At 40.1% G+C, this 19,733-nt stretch overlaps 1 protein-coding gene across 2 annotated transcripts in view; it reads left to right on the top strand.

Annotated features, from left to right (window-relative positions):
* The window catches only part of nostrin (nitric oxide synthase trafficking), a 59,838-nt gene that overhangs the window by 19,962 nt on the left and 20,143 nt on the right, over positions 1 to 19,733 (top strand). For both annotated transcript variants that reach the window (XM_003216047.2, XM_016990678.2), the window contains exons 3-10: positions 222 to 305; positions 760 to 822; positions 996 to 1,077; positions 2,656 to 2,718; positions 3,026 to 3,124; positions 3,666 to 3,791; positions 14,050 to 14,148; positions 14,235 to 14,360. In XM_003216047.2, the coding sequence (XP_003216095.2) occupies positions 222 to 305; positions 760 to 822; positions 996 to 1,077; positions 2,656 to 2,718; positions 3,026 to 3,124; positions 3,666 to 3,791; positions 14,050 to 14,148; positions 14,235 to 14,360 (742 nt within the window). The remainder of the gene's footprint in view (positions 1 to 221; positions 306 to 759; positions 823 to 995; positions 1,078 to 2,655; positions 2,719 to 3,025; positions 3,125 to 3,665; positions 3,792 to 14,049; positions 14,149 to 14,234; positions 14,361 to 19,733) is intronic.

The following is a 19,733-nucleotide window of genomic DNA, read 5'->3' as shown; positions in this document are numbered from 1 at the left end:
GGCCCCATTTCCTTTTCTGTCTGCCGCTGGTGTAAATGGGTGCCTATACAAATGGGCTTTTCCGTCCTAGGTCTGAAAAAAAATCTGATAGAATTTCATCTGATGTCTTGCATAGGAGAGAAATGCTTGCTATATTTTTTTCTGGATCAGCTTTCCAAAGCAAGTAGAATTTTAAGACATTTGACTGATTGCACGATGACTTTGGAATCTTTTGTTGACAGGGCTCATCTGGAGATTACATATGGTAAAGGACTAGAAAAATTGGCCACCAAGCTCAGCAAAGTGTTGAAGAAAATGAAGACGAAGTAAGTGACATCACTTCTCAATTGCCCCTGCAATTGTGATGTCCAAACCCGAGCTGAACCCTATGGATGTGTATGCGGGCTTCTCTACCTACTTCGGCAAAATGGAGCTAATAGAAATGTACCAGATCCTTTACTCTATAATGTCCTTTTGACCTGTTGCGGGGAATCTGCTTTGTATTATTTATATTATCAGAATGCATTCTGTTTGAGCAATGGAGTAGGACCTTCCCAATGTCTAAGGGAGCCTAACTCATATGGAGCTTCAACTGCATATCAGGACCATATGGAACTTTGCCTCACAGCCCATTCACTTTTCCTGAAAATTTTAGAGCATATATTAAATTTACTATTGGTAAAAATGTCACACTGAGCAAATTCTTGGCAGGCAGAACACTGATGTCAGAAGTTGAATTTTAAAATGTGTGTTTTCTTTCTTCCTCCCGTTATTCTTCAGTTATATTTGCAGCACCTGGCTTTGTGTTTCTGAGGGGATGAAATCTGCATCAGATTTGCACAGGTAAGCAAGGCCTGGTATATTATTTAATGTTTTCTGTGAGCTTTTAAAGCCTATACAATTAACGCCTTGTTCTGCAGTTGCATAGAGAATATTTATAACTACTTTCTCTGGTAAAGATTGCCTGGCAACATTTCCCACAACAGGTGTATTTTTTTTTAATGTTGTGTGCCCAGGAAACTTGGCAAGGACATTCAGATGGAAGCATTAAGCCCGACAAATCACATTCTGGTGGAACATGAAAAGAGGAAAAAAGCAGTGAGTTCAAAGTATCTTGTTTTGGTTTTGGGGTAGTGTTTTTTTTAAAAAAACGTTTACAATTTAATCAGTATGTTTTATCAGTTTGTTTCTATATTTTATGATGGTGGTTAAGTCATACAAAATTGTGCTGTCGTACACTTTCATGGCCGGAATCACTGGATTGCTTTGAGTTTTCCGGACTGTATGGCCATGTTCCAGAAGCATTTTCTCCTGATGTTTCACCCACATCTATGGCAAGCATCATCAAAGGTTGTGAGACATCCTCAAAGATTGTGACCTCACTGTTATGATATGTAAGCAATCATTTAATGTATGTGTGCCAACTGCAAAATAAGATGCATGAAGCTGATTGGTTGAGCCATGTCTGGAGAGCTGTTAAGCCTGGGAGGTCTTGATATAGCTGTAATTTTGTTCAGGTTTGAGCTAAACAGGTGCAGAGACAGTTGAAAGAGTGAAAGAGAGAGAGAGAAGGAGAGGGAGAGAGGGAGTTTAAATTGTACACTTCATGAGCTGCTGGAAGGAATTTATCCACATGGACATAAGAAAGACTATTTTAAATCTCTCATAAAAGGACATTATGTGAGTTGGTGCAACTGATCACATTGTACATATGTTGTTCTGGGTTTAAGAAGAATGAATTACTTGTTCTTTATTGTTCACCTGCATGGCACAATAGGAGGAGGAAGCGCCCCAGAAGCACCCTATGTGGGGTGCTTCCCAAGGGGCGAGGGATCACTGAGGGACGTATCCCCGGACCTCCCTCGGCCAGGCCCTTTCTGGAGGAAAGAGTTTCCTCCAGCAAGGGCCTGGCCAGGGAGATCCAGGACACGCCTCGCAGTTCTCGGAGGGACAGCTGGAGCAAGGGCTTGTCCCTCTGAGAAATGAGGAGGTGCCCCCTCCCAGCAGGGAGAGGAAAAAAGGAAAAAAAGACAAAAATGAAGCTGCTCATTAACCTTAGGGCACCTGGAGGCGCCTCAACTGCGCCCCCCATAGGATAGCGCCTTCAGCAACTGCGTAGTTTGCCTACCGGTTGAAATGCCCCTGCGTTTAGGACTTTCATAATCACACTTGAACAGCAGTTATATAACTGACTACACAATTTCTTTCACCAACATACATTTCTAATTACATGTAAATCCAAAATACAAACATATACAGTAGAGTCTCACTTATCCAACGTTCTGGATTATCCAACGCATTTTTGTAGTCAATGTTTTCAAAACATTGTGATATTTTGGTGCTAAATTCATAAATACAGTAATTACTACATAGCATTACTGCATATTGAACTACCTTTTCTGTCAAATTTGTTGTATAACATGTTGTTTTGGTGCTTAATTGGTAAAATCATAACGTAATTTGATGTTTAATAGGCTTTTCCTTAATCCCTCCTTATTATCTAACATATTCAATTATCCAACGTTTATGTTGGATAAGTGAGACTCTACTGTATACATAAATTAGTTTTAAAAGAGGATTTCCTGCTTGCCTTGGTACCTTTAAATGCTAGAAAATAAAGCCTGATTGTTAAAAAAAACATATCCTTCACATATCATGGTGTTTTTCTTTTATAAGCTAGATAACAAAGTTGAGAAGGCAGCTGGCATGGTCCTTGACAACTGGCGTCAACAAATAAAGGCAAGTTCATATCTTTAGTTATGACTAAAGAGGTGAAAGTATAGTCTAATCCAGGAGTTGTGGCAGGTAGTATCTGGGGCTTTTTTGCAAGATCCAGAACATATCTAGCCCATTCCACAACACCCCCGGATACTCTGATCCCAGGTTCAAATCCCGGGCACGGAATGAGCGCCCATTGTTAGCCGGCTCTTCAGCTTAGAAATGGAGATGAGCACCAACCCCCAGAGTCGGTCACGACTAGACTTAATGTCAAGGGAAAACATTTACCTTTAAGTACTCTGATTAAGGTCTTTTTATTTTGAGGCAGACTAAGAAGAAATTAAAAGAATTTACCAAGGACCATGAAGCACTATTCCGTGAAACAGAGAGCTCCCAACCATTGGCTTCACCAAAGACAAAAAGAAAGGTAAGTCTTTAGCTTTTAAAAGGAGCATAGATCTGCTTACAGAATTACTTGATAATCTTGCAGACCTCATGGAAAAATCTTGGCCTGTTGGTAATACAATCCTTGAATCCCCAAAAACAGTGGAATTAGAAGAATGGATGAAGATCTACAAGGATGAGAAACTATTTTTTTTTCCTGTCAAAAAGTAATTTTGCTGGGGAGGAATGGTAGGGCTATGGTTGGCAATTTATTTTATTTATTTATTACAATATTTATATCCCTCCCTTCACACCCAATAGGGGACTCAGGGCGGCTTACAATAAAACACATATATAAAATTGTACAATACATTGTGAATCAATTAAAAAGTTATTAAATTACATCAGACATTCATAAAAACACTTATAAAATACAGATGGGCATGTTCCGAGTCTAAAAGACTGGGTCTGTCAATTGAGTTCAAGCATATTGGCAAAGTGAAGAGGCACAAAGTAAATGAAGCCACCACTTCTCTCTCTCTTTATTTTTTATTAAAAGACTGGCATGCATATTTTCTTTTTAGATGCTGAAAAACCTGGAAAAATCTGCAAAAAAACTAGTGAAGGATGATGATGACTATTATAAAAAGAATTTAGCTGCCTGTGAAACAAGGTTGAAATGGGAAACCACTTTAGAAAACTGCCACCAGGTAAGTCCTTCTGAGATTCTTCTTTTTTCTATTGATAAACTGGTTCTTTCCTGCACTTTCTCCAGAATATAAACAAGCCACATTACATTCTCTCGTCCATATTTTTATTTTTATTTGCAGTTTGGGGAGTCCAGGGATTTATGGCTGTGTGTTCAAGACTAACTGCAACTGATCTATAACTCTTCAAAACCTGAAAAAAAATCCCTAGAAATGTAAACATATATATACATTTTGTTTAATGTGCAAACATTAAAGGGTGGGACCATAGTCCAGTGCTAAAGTTTATATTCTGTAGCCAGGTTCACATTTTAGGATTTTCATCTCAGAGGGACTAAAACTAGAGCTACTATCAGAGTAGAGTAGTCTAGTGGATTACAATGACTCCTGATCTTTTAAAGGGCTTTTCCAAGGTACTGATCCTTATCTTCAACATACCGTATATACTCAAGTATAAGCCGACCTGAATATAAGTCAAGGCATCTAATTTTACCACAAACAACTGGGAAAACATTGACTCAAGTATAAACCGAGAGTGGTACATTTCAGAAACAAAAATAGATACCAATAAAATTAAATGAATTGAGGCATCAGTAGATTAAATGTTTTTAAATATTTGCATAAAACTGTAATTTAAGATAAGATGTCCAACTCTGATTAAATCATTATTCTCATCTTCTTCAATGTAAATGTTCTTATGTAGCCTTTCAATAATAATAGAGTAAAATAATTAATGTAAGAACGATAATAAATACAGTAAAATAATAAATGTAATAATAATATCAGTGAAATAATAATAATAAATGTACAGTAGAGTCTCACTTATCCAACACTCTCTTATCCAACGTTCTGGATTACCCAACGCATTTTTGTAGTCAATGTTTTCAATGCATTGCGATATTTTGGTGCTAAATTCGTAAATACAGGAATTACTACATAGCATTAATCTGTAATGAACTGCTTTTTCTGTCAAATTTGTTGTATAACATGATGTTTTGGTGCTTAATTTGTAAAATTATAACCTATTTTGATGTTTAATAGGCTTTTTCTTAATCTCTCCTTATTATCCAACATATTTGCTTATCCAACATTCTGCCGGCCCGTTTATGTTGGATAAGTGAGACTCTACTGTATCAATAATAAGGAAAATAGAGTAAAATAAATGTAATAGTAACAATAATAATAGAGTAAAATAATAAATGTAATGATAATAATAGCGTAGAAGAATAAATGTAATAATACCAATAATAATAGAGAAAAATAATAAATGTAACATATATACACAAGTATAAGCCAACCCATGGAGCCCCGGTGGCGAAGTGTGTTAAAGCACTGAGCTGCTAAACTTGCAGACCGAAAGGTCCCAAGTTCAAATCCCGGGAGCGGAGTGAGCACCCGCTGTTAGCTCCAGCTTCTGGCAACCTAGCAGTTCGAAAACATGCCAATCTGAGTAGATCAATAGGTACCGCTCCGGCGGGAAGGTAAGGGCGCTCCATGCAGTCATGCCGGCCACATGACCTTGGAGGTGTCTACGGACAACGCCGGCTCTTCGGCTTAGAAATGGAGATGAGCACCAACCCCCAGAGTCAGACATGACTGGACTTAACATCAGGGGAAACCTTTACCTTTACCTGTAAACTGACCCAAATATAAGCCAACCAGGACCTTCACCCCGAGTATAAGCCGAGGGGAACTTTTTCAGTCCTAAAAAAGGGCTGAAAAACTCGGCTTATACTTAGCACTAAAATCTCCAACATGAAACATGGCCTAGTTTCTATTATTCCATGGTGCAAAAGCCCTGTTTAACTTAATTTTGGTCCACAGAAGAGGATGAAAGTCCATGACTCCCAAACTCAATCCAATTCACTGCTGCCCTCCAGTTGTCACACATTCTTCTCAAACTCAGAAGGGAGAAAATAAAAAGGATGGGGTAGAAATTATGTATAACTTTGTCTTGGGAAAATATTGGTGACATTGAGCTGAGGCATAGGAGAGTCAATTGTGTTTATGTTATGGGCATACCCCCAGTATCTGGGGCCTGAATATACACCTCAACATCCAGTTGGTGGGATGGCATCGGGGCTGCGCAACTTCGTCATATTGGTTCCCCACCTCTAGTCTGCCAGGTTCATATCTACTAGGCTTTTTATAATCTCTCTATTTCTCCCGCTTCACAAGAGTAGTCCCACAGTTTTTCATAAACTGCCCTTCTTTATGTCAACAACAATCCTGGTAATTTATTTACAGTATTTATATTCCGCCCTTCTCACCCCGAAGGGGACTCAGGGCAGATTACAATGAACACATATGTGGCAAACATTCAATGCCAACACACAAACAACATATATAGACAGACACAGAAGCATTTAACATTTTTTTCCAGCTTCACGATTCCGGCCACAGGGGGAGCTGTTGCTTCACTGTCCACTAGTGGCTGTACTTCCTCATTCCTTTCCTCGTGTTTTGCTGGCAATTTTATGATGTTGTAAATTAGTTAAATTAGCCTCCCGCATAAAGCGTACCTAAATTTCCCTACTTGACAGATGCAACTGTCTTTCGGGGCTGCATAGGTCAACAGCAAGCCGGGCTATTTAATGGTCGGGGGCTTAACCCGACCCGGGCTTCGAACTCATGACCTCTCGGTCAGTAGTGATTTATTGCAGTTGGTTACTAGCCAGCTGCGCCACAGCCCGGCCCTGGTAAAGGTCATTATACTTACTTGCACATTATTTAGGCATGGCAGATCCTCAGTAATGGAAAGGAACACTAATGTTCCTAAGATTTCCTTGCATTGCTCCTTTGCTTTTAGACCCATGTTCTGGAATTTGAAAGGGATCATTTTTGTACTCCAAGAGAAACTGGTTAGGTGAAAAGATATTGATCAGCATGCAAAGAAGAAATGTTAAAAGGTGAAATGTTGGCTATTTGCAATGAAAATGACTGAAGCAAAATAAAATAAAAGTTCATTAGAAATGTTTAAAGAAACCCAACAGCATCAACAAATGGATTTTCCACTCAATCATCTTTCTTGAAGCAGAAGTTTAATTAAATGCAGTTAAGCATCACCACCTCCATTCAGAGCTGCTGTATTTTTAATTACCTGCTTAGACCTATTCCTGTCCTTTTAGCTTTCTTCACATCTACGTGAAAGGAAAAAAGGCCATGATCCAGCCAAAGGCTAAGCACTTTTAAGCCCCATTGGTTTTTACCAGATTGGTTTAGCAATACAGTTAACAAACCTGCCATGAGCTATTGGAGTCTCAACTGGAGATTTCTTTGTAAAACAGTAGTTTATAGATTTCTGCAGCTAACCACCAGTTAATCTCCTTTATAGTATGTAGAGCTTCAATGTGGAAGATAGAAACTGCTGCAAAGTGACATTTTGTGAACAATTGGCAACATCTAAACCAGTGGTGGCCAACCTTTTTGCTTCCAGGGCCACACTGGAAGAAGATTTGTCTTTGGCCACACATAAAATGCATAAACTCTAACAATAACTGATGAGCAAAGAAAAAAGTATGTGCATAATTTTCAAGATATAAGCAAAATAAGTCCTTCTATCATAAGCCAAATAACCCTAAGTATGCAGTGCCTTGTTTAGAGGATCTTTTAAAATAGTTGAGCTGATCTTCTGACTGAACCGTTTGCAATTATAATATTTATATATTTATAGACATAACGTACTCTGATTATTCCATTCCATCGTTTACAATTTTGTGTTGGAGCACATTCATAGGCATCCTGAGCTGAACGCAGCCCACAAGCCATAGGTTGGCAAGCCTAATCTAAACACTGTCTAGTCAAATTGGACATACAGACGCAGTATGACGTCACACCCGAGCATCTATGATAAACTAAGATGTGCTGCTTTCTTTGCCCGGGAGAACTGTGGGGGCCTTACTTAGAAGCTCAGGAATCCCAGTAACCAAGGCCACTTCAAGTTGAACATCAAATAAGATTTTTATTTTCTCAAAGTCCTTGACAGACTTGGCACACGTAGCCCTAGCTGCTTTATTTGAAAGAGCATGTCTTTCCCAATCTAAGCTCAAAGCTAGCTTGGAGACGAAGTAGTTGGAGCTTCTTCCAATTGCAGAGAAATCCTGAGATATTCTCTGCCCCAGTGCTGAGTTGCTATATTAGAAAGAGCAGGTCTTTCCCTATCTGAGCTCAGCACCAGTTTCAAAGGCAAGAGATCAGTACTTATAATGGCTTGTCTGAGCTGGTCTGGCTTGGCCACACAAGCACATCTGAGTTCTTTTCTCTTCTGTGAAAAGGCAAAAGAGGCTTCTCAAAATGAAGATTTCATCCCCAGGAAAAGGGGTGGTCTCAAGAACAAAAATATACTTTGCAAGCTTTCAGCAGCAAAGGCCTTGCAGAATGGTTACAAATCTCTGCTAATGGTTAACTCTCAGAGTGCTGCTGAGTCTGCAGCAACCCTGGAAAAAAATGCAAACAGGTGCTATTTCCTACAACCATAGGAAAATGCAAATCAAACCCCTGGGAGACGGAACACACAGAGTGGTCAAATCCTAATATATGTATGAACAAGCTCACAGGCTCAACAGGGAAATGATTTTCCCCTTAATATAAACAATTTTTGTAATGTAAAACAACATATAGGTAAAGATTAAGGTTTTCCCCTGACATTAAGTCTAGTCATGTCCCTCTCTAGGAGTTGGTGTTCATCTCCACTTCTAAGCAAAAGAGCTGGCGTTGTCCGTACACACCTCCAAAGTCATGTGGCCGGCATGACTGCATGAAGCGTCATTACCTTTCAGCCAGAGCGGTACCTATTGATCTGTTCACACTTGCATGTTTTTTAACTGCTAGGTTGGCAGAAGCTGGGAGTTTACCCCGCTCCCCGGATTCGAACTTCAGTCAGCAAGTTCAGCAGCTCAGCGGTTTAACCCACTGCACCACAGGGGGTTTTAATGCACATATAGGAATATTCAAATTAACACAACTAGTACTAATAGTAACTACATTCCACTGTTAAAGACTAAAATACAAAAAAAAGGGGGGGGAGACACAGAAAAACACATGGCTTCTAATTATTCAGTTGATGGTAATAACTGTTCTCATATTCTACTTCCACTATTTCATTACATACTTTTTTGTTGGTTAGCATCTGTTTAATCTTCAAATCCTAGTATTGATGGTTTTCCCAGTGGTTTCTCAAAAATAAAGTAATTGATTGGCTATCCTGTTTACAATTAGTCAGAGTTCTTTCTTTGGACAAAAGCATCAATTTAGCCATTTCTGTCAAGTCTCAGAACTTCATCAGCCAATCTTCTTGCAATGGAAGAGTATCTTTCCACTTCTGTGCGTCAAACAGCCTGACTGCTGTAGCCATGTATTGAACGATTCTTTGATACCTTTTATCATATTGGCTATCCATCAGTCCCAACAGGAAGACCTCTGGTTTCAGCTGAATTTTACTTTTCAGACTGTCCTCCATTAAACAATTCAAAATTGTCTTGCTTTATCACATGTCTACCACATGTGATTAAATAGTCCCTCTTTGCTGTTATACTTCCAAAAATGTTAGCATAACCTTTAGGAATTTTAGTCAATATTTTTGGTGTTAAATAGCATCTGCACATCATCTTATGTGGGGTTGAGGCTTCCTGTGAATACCAAAATTTCTGGATGCTCAGATCCCATTATGTACTACAATGACATAGGAAAAGGGTGGCCCTTATATAAAATGACAAAATCAAGATTTTTTGATCTTTTAAAATATTTTCATTGTGTGGATGGTTGAATCTGCGGATACAGAGGGCTGCCTGTAATTTAAAGTAAACTTTAAACCTTTGGACAGCGTTTCCCCCAGGGTTCTATCTAAACTGTATGTCCAATATGCTGATCGTAACTGATCACACCATCCTTTACTTCATCATCAATTACCATTTTATAAATGTTCCTCATCGATATACTGATTAAGTGACTTCAAAACCATGCAGTTTCTTTTCTATTTTAAACCTCTCAGCAACTGTCAATATGCTTACCAATGTAAATTTTACCCCCATTTGCAATTCTGTTTTCATTCTATGTTGCCCTTCTTCCATCAAATACAATTTTATATGCAATTCATTTGTTTTTAACCTTAATTTCTGTTTTGAACAAAGTGATATTATGATATTATATCTATCCCAAATCCTTAACAAAATTTCTAATAAAATGATAATTAAAATCTGCATTAACCTTGAGTTTGTCATACCCAGAGAAACTCATGTGTTTTTTTTTTTTTTACGGATTGATGATGATAAATGGAAGCTCCTATGTGTGCCCGCGATACAGAGTCACCCGCAGAACAATACCATGCCACTCAGGTTTGCAGAACAAAAATACAGGAACTTTACTGATTCCAAGAGATAAAAAAACCCCCCAAAAAACCAGTAGTATTTACAATAGTCCTTCTGATCACTTACAAAAGTTCACATTCATTAACAGTCCACAAATTTGCTTCAGAGAAGAATACAGTCCTGGTTCTTCACCCTCTTTTCTCAGCAGCAAACAGGCCTCAAAATAGCAAGGCCTCTGTGAGTACACAGAGTACTCTACACCAGTAGTACTCGGTCAGCATTGAAAAACTTGTCCAAACTGGTTCTGCAGCAGCAGAACAGAAACAGTATCAAATCAATTCCCAGGTCTTTCCAGGCTCAGCCAATTGGCTTCATGCACTTCATTTTCCAGTTAAACCAACACAGCACAGTGCTTTTGTTTGCCCTTCCATTTGCTATTCTTTGTTTGTTTTCCTTCTATATTGCCCTTCTTCCATCACCAATACAATTTAATATGCAATTCATTTATTTTTAATCTTAATTTCTGTTTTGAACAAAGTGATATCCATGAAGGCAAGTTTGGACAAATTATATTATATCTATCCCAAATCCTTAACAAACAATTTCTAATAAAATGATAATTAAAATCTGCATTAACCTTGAGTTTGTCATACCAGAGAAACTCTTGTGTTTGTGTGTATCTACCTTCAGTTTATGGAAACCTCGTGGATTTCCTGAGTAAGGAACACTCAGAGGTGGTTTTGCCAGTGCCTTCTTCTAAAGTATTTGTTGGTGGTCCCCTACTCAAGTAATAACCAGGGCTGACTTCTGTCTAGCTTCCAAGATGGCAAGATCTGGTGCTTTTATAGAGTCTTTATTCTGCCATTTCATAATATACAAAGTCAATGGCTTGGAAGGCGGGATGCTTCCCCTCAGTGTTAAATGAGTCTATTTTCATGTACAGAGACATATCTAGCTTGTCAACAAGTAATTCAAAGTCCTGAGATCACTTTCTTTGCATGTCTGGCCACCAAACTAAGGTTTCTCTGGACAAGAAACTCCCCAAACCAGCAGACAGATCTGACAAATGCTCATTCTGGTGTAATAATCTAATGATGCTATCTCTGTATTTTTTCCCAAGGTTTACAGTACTAATATAAACTGAGAGTGATTAAAAAATGCATAAATAAGAAGCTAGTCATTATATAAAACCCATCATTATGATACTCATCACAGGAAGCAGAATTGTGGCTGAAATATGATTGTGCAAGCCCAACAAAGTAACCCAATGTTATTATAGGCATGTTGTTGTGGGAAGTTATGACATTCCTAGGACAAAGCAATGTTGTATTCAGTTCCTTGTGTTGATTTTTTGTAGAAAAATTGAGTCTATAGGGATATGAAGCTGACTGAAACAGTAATCGAGTTTATCAAGGGACAGAGAGAAGGATAGAAAGAAACCAAGGGGAAAAATGAGGATATCAAATGCAGGAGATAACTATTTAAGACATGTATACTTACTGGAAAACATCAGAAACAATACAGTACATATTTTCAAGTGCAGGTCTTCCTGTCTTGGAAGACCTAGGCCCCTTCTACACTGCCGTATAAAATCCAGATTATCTGCTTTGAATTGGATTATATGGCAGTGTAGATTCATATAATCCAGTTCAAAGCAGAGAATGTGGACTATCTGCTTTGATAATCTGGATTATATGGCAGCGTAGAAAGGGCCCTAGTGTCCAGATTATTTGATCTATCAGAAATGCAAGAGCTGTTCTCTGAATTAATCAGGACTTTTTCCCCAAAGAATCTGCAATTTTTTAAAAGCAAAAAATGACTTGATGTTAGCTAATCTATCATTAAACCATCCTGATTCCTCTACAACCTCTACAACCTGATTAGAGTCATTTTTCTCAGCCAAGAAAATATCTCTACAGACCCCACTGCTACTCTTCAGTACAGACCATTCATTAGTGTTTTCAAGATAAAGAAAATAGTTGTATATGAGAAAGACCCAATTCCTAAGAGGCTTCCTGAAGTTGTCAGTCTTATGACCAATGAGGACAGAAAGCACCCAATATGTTAATTATTGTGTTTTTAATTAATCTCCCAAGCCCTTCAATGTTTTTGAAAAATATCCCTTGCTCCACAGGATTTTCATTGACATTTGTGACGCCTCTTGCCTCTCATGCTGTCACAATCCAGATCCTGAGGATTATATTTTTTGCAGTGTTTGTATGCTTCTAAATGTCATTGATTGGGACATTGAGGATTAAAGGATGGCAAATGCACAGTTCTGTCATACTGGGATATACCTATTGCTGTGTAGCTATAAATACACACACACACACACACACACACACACACACACACAAACACACACCAGAAAGATATCTGTGTATAATGCTATGTTAATTCCACTTCTACTTCTTAACAGGATTATTTGACTTTTGTGGGGAAGATCAGTCCATAAACCTGGACAAGGACTGGCAACCTTACCGTTTAACTCTTGTAAATAGGAGAGCACATTTTCCTCTAATACTTGCTGCAGTCCGTAGTTAACTACTCATACTACTGAATTCACAATGAGCTGTTAGGGAGGTGAATCTCGCTTTCCAGTTTCTTTCAGGGCTTCCACTTTGTGAAAAAGAGTGTAACCTTGGAAGGAAAGGTCTCAGTAGAGCTTCAGATCTTGACAAAGTAAGATCTGAAGCTCTTGCAGGACTTCTTGAAGTCATGCAGGACTTCCCCACATTCCCCATTATAAGTTAGAGTTCGTCTTCTGTATCCATGGATTATGCATTTATTTATTTATTTATTTATTTACAGTATTTATATTCCGCCCTTCTCACCCCGAAGGGGACTCAGGGCGGATTACGATGAACACATATATGGCAAACATTCAATGCCAACAGACAAACAACATATATAGACAGACACAGAGGCATTTAACATTTTTTTCCCAGCTTCACGATTCCGGCCACAGGGGGAGCTGTTGCTTCATTGTCCACTAGTGGCTGTACTTCCTCATTCCTTTCCTCGTGTTTTGCTGGCAGTTTTTATGATGTTGTAAATTAGTTAAATTAGCCTCCCGCATAAAGCGTACCTAAATTTCCCTACTTGACAGATGCAACTGTCTTTCGGGGCTGCATAGGTCAACAGCAAGCTGGGCTATTTAATGGTCGGGGGCTTAACCCGACCCTGACCTCAGTCAGTAGTGATTTATTGCAGCAGGTTACTAGCCAGCTGCACCACAGCCCGGCCCCATGCATGGACTCCACCATGTATAACTTGAATCCTAAAAAAAAAAAATCCCAAAAGCAAACTTTTATTTTGTCAAGGATTACTGTACTGTCCACTGACCATTCATTCTGGCAGAAATAGTAACAAGGAGTCTAGATTAAAGAGATGTGGATTTTTGCTAAATGTTAAACCTTGCAAATATTGACAGCTCTTTAGTAGTGGAGTAGTGAGCTGGTGAATGCCCACTTTCTTTAAAATAACTGACCAGAAGCTGGATGCTGTAGTTCCATCCTGCATTGTAGATCTGGTTTGGAACAGGATCTAAATTGGGGTGAACCAACATAAGACTAGCAAGATAGGCTTTGCTTTTTACTAGAACCCTGTGACCCATGAAAAGCAGCCTGGTGCAAAAGACACACCCTTGGGCTGGGATGAGTTACGGTTTGTACATGTTTTGGCACTTCTACAATTTCATTGTGTAATAATTAGAAATGTGTATGTTAGTAACACAAGTTCTACTTCCAAAATATATCTTTTAAAGGCATTCTTGGTTCGGAGGATATTAATCAAGCAAAATTGGTGATTGTATCATTTTAGCATCCCTGAAATGATTTACAGAACTATTCCAACGGGGTTGTGTAAGGGTTGTATATTCTTGCAACCAGCAGAAAAGCCTGATGGTTACAAACTGACTTTTCTATTTATTCAAATTATGTTTTTCTTTTAAACAGAGTGTTCTAGATCTTGAAAAGGAGAGACTGTATCTTCTGTACAGTATGTTAAATCGTTATAGCCAGCAGCTTACCAGTTTTGGAGAAAACCTAATTGCAGTAGGTATATTTACAATCTTTACCACTTTCAGTTAAACACAATGGGAGTTTAATTTGCGATCTAACTATATTTATTACTATTCAAGTGCCACACAACAACTCATAATGCTGTCTGCAAGACCGACGCTGACAAGGATGTGCAGACGTTAGTGAGAGAACTGTCCATCCCCAATGAAGACACCAAAGTGGAATTCTTGCTAACTGACTATTATGTAAGTATCCTCTAATGTTCCTGCAATCTTGAATGAAATTACATATACAGTAGAGTCTCACTTATCCAAGACTCGCTTATCCAAGGTTCTGGATTATCCAATGCATTTTTGTAGTCAATGTTTTCAATATATTGTGATATTTTGGTGCTAAATTCGTAAATACAGTAATTACAACATAACATTACTGCGTATTGAGCTACTTTTTCTGTCAAATTTGTTGTATAACATGATGTTTTGGTGCTTAATTTGTAAAATCATAACCTAATTTGATGTTTAATAGGTTTTTCCTTAATCCCTCCTTATTATCCAAGATATTCGCTTATCCAAGGTTCTGCCGGCCCGTTTAGCTTGGATAAGTGAGACTCTACTGTATGAATTTTACAGGAGTCCTTGGAAGCATATAGTGTCTCAGTATACACTGTGGGTGTGGGATCATGTTGTAGTGAACCACATCACTCAGTGGAAGGCTACTATTCTTAACAGGGACCAAGAGCAGTGCTGTACTTTTACTTTCAGTAGGGATTGGCTGACATTCACTTACAAAATAGAACCTGATATACAGTAGAGTCTCACTTATCCAACATAAACGGGCCGGCAGAACGTTGGATAAGCAAATATGTTGGATAATAAGGAGAGATGAAGGAGAAGCCTATTAAACATCAAATTAGGTTATGATTTTACAAATTAAGCACCAAAACATCATGTTATACAACAAATTTGACAGAAAAGGTAGCTCAATATGCAGCAATGCTACGTAGTAATTACTGTATTTATGAATTTAGCACCCAAAAATCACGATATATTGAAAACATTGACTACAAAAATGTGTTGGATAATCCAGAACGTTGGATAAGCAAATGCTGGATAAGTGAGACTCTACTGTATTATGGAGAAACTAGAGATTGGTAAAGTTACTTCTCTGACTACAGCTCTCAGAATTATCCTGGCATAATCATTGTTATACAATTTGTATTATGCAGAGCAGGAAATATTTTTTAGTTCCCATAGTTTCCTCCAAAACTCAAAAAAGTTGTTTTTTGGATTATTCTGGTGTTTATGCTGCTTGAAGGATTTGGAGACTTACAAGCCAAAACAATAACCTGCTCAATCTCTAGATAAAACTGCATATAGAGACTAAATATACAGTGAGCCCTGCACATTTGCAGTTTTGTCTGTTGTGGATTTGATTATTTGCAGATTTGATGAAAATGTTAACTCTAGAAAACTCTAGGTACTTCAGTGTAACTCTAATATCAATTTCCATTGGAAGTAGAATATAGTCACACTGGAAAATATAGAGATTTCTAGAGAGGTGATCTCTCAGGTTGAAATACTATCAATTTTGTATTTGTAGTTTTTCACTTTCTGTCTGGCCTTGGAAGATCTCGGATACAAAAGCAGGCTCACAAAGATAACTCCTTGGAAACAACTTTATTGATCCTTCTTACAAAGTTGAAAAGGAAGCTAGTTCTGACTAAATCCCGCTATCAAACAACTAACCCATGGCCCCCCGTCTACTCCTAATGGCTAACATTCAATTCCCAGACAGCAAGCAACAAAGCATGGTCCAGATGGCTGTTATCAGTAGCCAGTTCCTTTACTCCCATTCCAATTAACTGGCATGGTGTGAACGGGTCAGCTTGTTGGGAATACCTGAGATGGGTACATCCTAACCCCAGAAAATGTGGAAGGCTGACTGTATTTTCTCCTCTGGATAACACCAAGGACCAAGGACTAAGTTTTCTGTATCTATATATTCAGCCTCTCTCTCTGTCTTTTTCTTCTTTGGGCATAATTCATAGAAAATGCAAGCTCTTAGACATGGAACTATTCCATGTGTCCATTTCAGATTTACATGTCCGTAACTTGTGTGCTTGTCTATTCATATGTAAGATTAGCAGAACATTGCTCAGTAATATAACATATAAATTGATTGATACACACTGTAATTGAATTTAATCATGAAGAAACACCAAAAGAGTATTTATATGCACAGAGCTTCATCCATGGTTCATATTCATGGCCAGAGACATAAGATAAAAGTCTGAAAAAGTGGGTCAAAACACTGAGGATTGTATTGATAGGTATGTACCATGAGATTGCTAAGACTTGAGGTTGCGGATGTTTTAATTAGCTAGGTATGTTTTGTTTTGTTCTTTTTCATTAAAAAAAACCCTCTTGCAATCACGTTTAGATGGATAATAAAGAATGCAAGTTCAATTAGTCCCCAAAGTAAAAACATTTTAATCAATAACTGAGCCATAGACCACATCTTCAAAGGGTTTGCAGTTATTTCAATATCAATGTTGTGTTTGTTTCATAAAGGATTAGTCATAAATCAATGCATGATGCCATGCAGGAAACAAAGCGATAAATCAAACAAAAGTCCATGGAGAGAGAAGATACGGTGGAATTGGTTTTCTGATTGTTCTCTTCTGTGCCTCCCTATACATTGCAATCCAGTGTCATGGCTATAAAAATACAACAGCAACAGAGAACAGTTTGTTCAGCATTGTAACTTTTCATTCTACTTAACCATGGTGTTGCACTCATAATGTGTTTCATCTTTCCTTCCCCCAATAGAATTGCCTTATCTGTGGAATCTATTTTCATTCAGAAACAAAACGGGGAGGGGTATATAGGTGTTGATCTTGTTTTGGGTAGGTGTCATACTTCTTTAGGGGGAATGGGAATCTCTAGTCTAGCAAAAGTTAATACTTCTACTCTGCCAGTTCTAATTGAAGAAGTGCACTTCTCCAATTAGAGATAAGAATGAGATTTTCCCCATCTGTTCACTGACTGGGAAAAAAAATCTCCAGTCCTGGGACAGAGAAAGCTCCTTCTAGTCACAGTTCATCAATATGGTTCAAGTGATGACTGATTATATACATTATCTATATAATGTAAATCAATGGTAGGTGAAATCATGAGTGGACCACGTTTCCTTTAGCCTCAGAAATACCTGATGTCCCCGGAAAGCTTCCATGATGATCAGAGCCCTTTAACACTACAGTTATAGCACTATGATCCCCCTGTAACTGCTATGGTGATGTCCAGTAGAATCCTTGGTGTAAAGGAGTTGCTATTGAATAACTAAAGGTTCTTTTAGGCAGGGGGGAAAATTTTTAATCCTACCGCTTGCCACCAATTGTAAAGGATCTAATAACGCTGCCACCACTTTGTAAAGATACAGCCACCAAAGACTCAGGGAGGAGACCTTTTACTTTCTTTTCTTTCTTCTTATTTCCTTTAGATGGTAATGTAATTTGGTTTATAATATATATATATGACAGAGGCTTCGATGTTGGAAAAACAAGAACAAGTTTATTCAGGCACAAAGCTTAGTGATTACAATATAGTTTTTTCTTCGTGTACTCTGTGAACGCACACTAATGGAGAACGCTGCGCCTGCGCAGGCTCCAGCGGATACTCTTCCAAGCTAAAGTTTGAAATTTGGCGGTAACCCCGCCCCTCTCCCCAGAGGGTATAAAGGGCGCCCTCCGCGCCCGCTCTCCAGTTCCTTTTTTTCCGCTGCAAAGCTCACTTCGGACTCTTCGTTCTTATGTCGACCACACGTTTTAAGCGGTGCACTCAGTGTGCCGCTAAGATTCCAGATTCCGACGGTCACGCTAAGTGCCTTTTCTGTCTCGGCGAAAGCTACGTCGTCGGTACCTGCCGCTTTTGCCTGGCCTTTACAGCTCAGGCCCGAAGAAATAGAGCTGCGAGACTCCGCGCAGCTCTTTACGAAAAAACTCTTGCTCCTTAGGCTTCTACTTCCACCTTGGCCTCGATGGCGTCCAGGCCTGCTCCGTCGGTATCATCCAAAACCTCGAAAACTTCGAGACCAAAACCGGCCAAACCGCCCTGTACGGTGACCACCGCTACGGTTTCCACCCGGTCGGGCAAAATGGGCCCTTCATCGACTTCGAGTTCGGTGGCTTCGGCCATTTCCACTCGATCCCGCCTGGCTTCGCCGCCATCTTCTTCCGCCATGAAGATTGCCTTCAAGAGGGCTCAGGAGGAATCCAGACGGGCCCAATCTGACTCGGCAGCTGTGTGCCCGATCCCCCCGACGCCGGGAAAATCGCTGAGGGTCGCGTCGAAGCAACCTCCAGCAAAGAAATGAATGATCCAGAGGTCGTCCTCCTCAGCGTCTTCGAAGAAGGACGTCCCCTCCTCTGTGGCTTCCTCTAGGAGATCCTCTCCTATCCAACCAGCACAACGCCTCCGCTCCTCTTCCTCTCCTCATGGTCAGTCCTCGGATGCGGACGCTCAAGCCTCCCCCGACCGGTCGGTCAGGACAGTTATTAAGGCTCCCCAGCCGGCACCATCTCATCTTCCGGCTCGACAAGAACTTTTTCCCCCGGCTCAAACACCTGAGAGGGGTAGACAGATGACGCGTTTAGCCCGTGCTGCCCAGGCTTCCGCGTCCAAGGGCGTTCGTCCATAGCCGGCTCCCACTGCTCCTGAGGTGATACCTCATCAGGACTCTGTGCTTGTTTCTCCTCCCCGGTCCCCTCAAGGGCCTGAGGAGGATGACCCCGATATCGAACACCCCGAGTCGATCCTCTCCGCCTCCGTTGTCTCTCTCGGTCTCGACCTCTCCCCGCCTCACGACGCCTACGAGGTCGACCCACCTTCCCCGACGGATAATATCCGGGCTTTCTCTGACCAGATGGTCAGAATGGCAGACGCTCTGGGGATGGAAATTAAGCAAACCTCAAAGGCTGTTACCGACCCCGTTTTCAAGAGGGTCCAAGCCCAAGCCCCGCCAGCCACCTTGCTGCTTTTTCTTCCATACCTCCTGGACGTAATCCAGGCATCTTCGATACCTCCAACCTCTAAGAAAATAGAGGCCTGGTACCGAACCGATGACGAAGCCTTGGAATGGCTCAAGCATCACCCTGACCCAAACTCCATGGTGGTAAAGGCCTCCCAATCGTCGGGTCGACAGTCCAACTCCCCTGCCGACAGGGAAAGTAAACGATTCGATGCGGTAGGCCGCAAGCTGTACTCCGGCGCTCTCCTCCTTTGCCGCATGGCGAACTACGGGGCCTGCATGGGCGCTTATCAACAGATCCTCTGAGAAAAAGCCCAACCTTTCTTCGCCAAACTTTATGACGAAGACCGGTCAGTCCTTTCGACCCTCCAACAGGAGGCGGACTCCCTCGCACACCACCAAATTCAAATGGCTAAACATACCGGTGATACCGCCGGAAAAATGATTGCCCACGCAGTCGCGATCAGACGGCATGCATGGCTTTGGTCCTCAGGACTCTCTTCTTCCTCTCGACAAGTGATCGAAGACCTTCCTTTCGACACCCAGGGCCTTTTCAATTCTGGTACTGATGACAAACTGAAGTCCAATCACGA

This window comes from Anolis carolinensis, chromosome 1 (assembly GCF_035594765.1).
Source record: "Anolis carolinensis isolate JA03-04 chromosome 1, rAnoCar3.1.pri, whole genome shotgun sequence".
In the NCBI taxonomy this organism is placed as follows: domain Eukaryota; kingdom Metazoa; phylum Chordata; class Lepidosauria; order Squamata; family Dactyloidae; genus Anolis; species Anolis carolinensis.
Note: the sequence above shows the minus strand (reverse complement) of the source record. Positions and strands in the feature narration are given on the sequence as shown.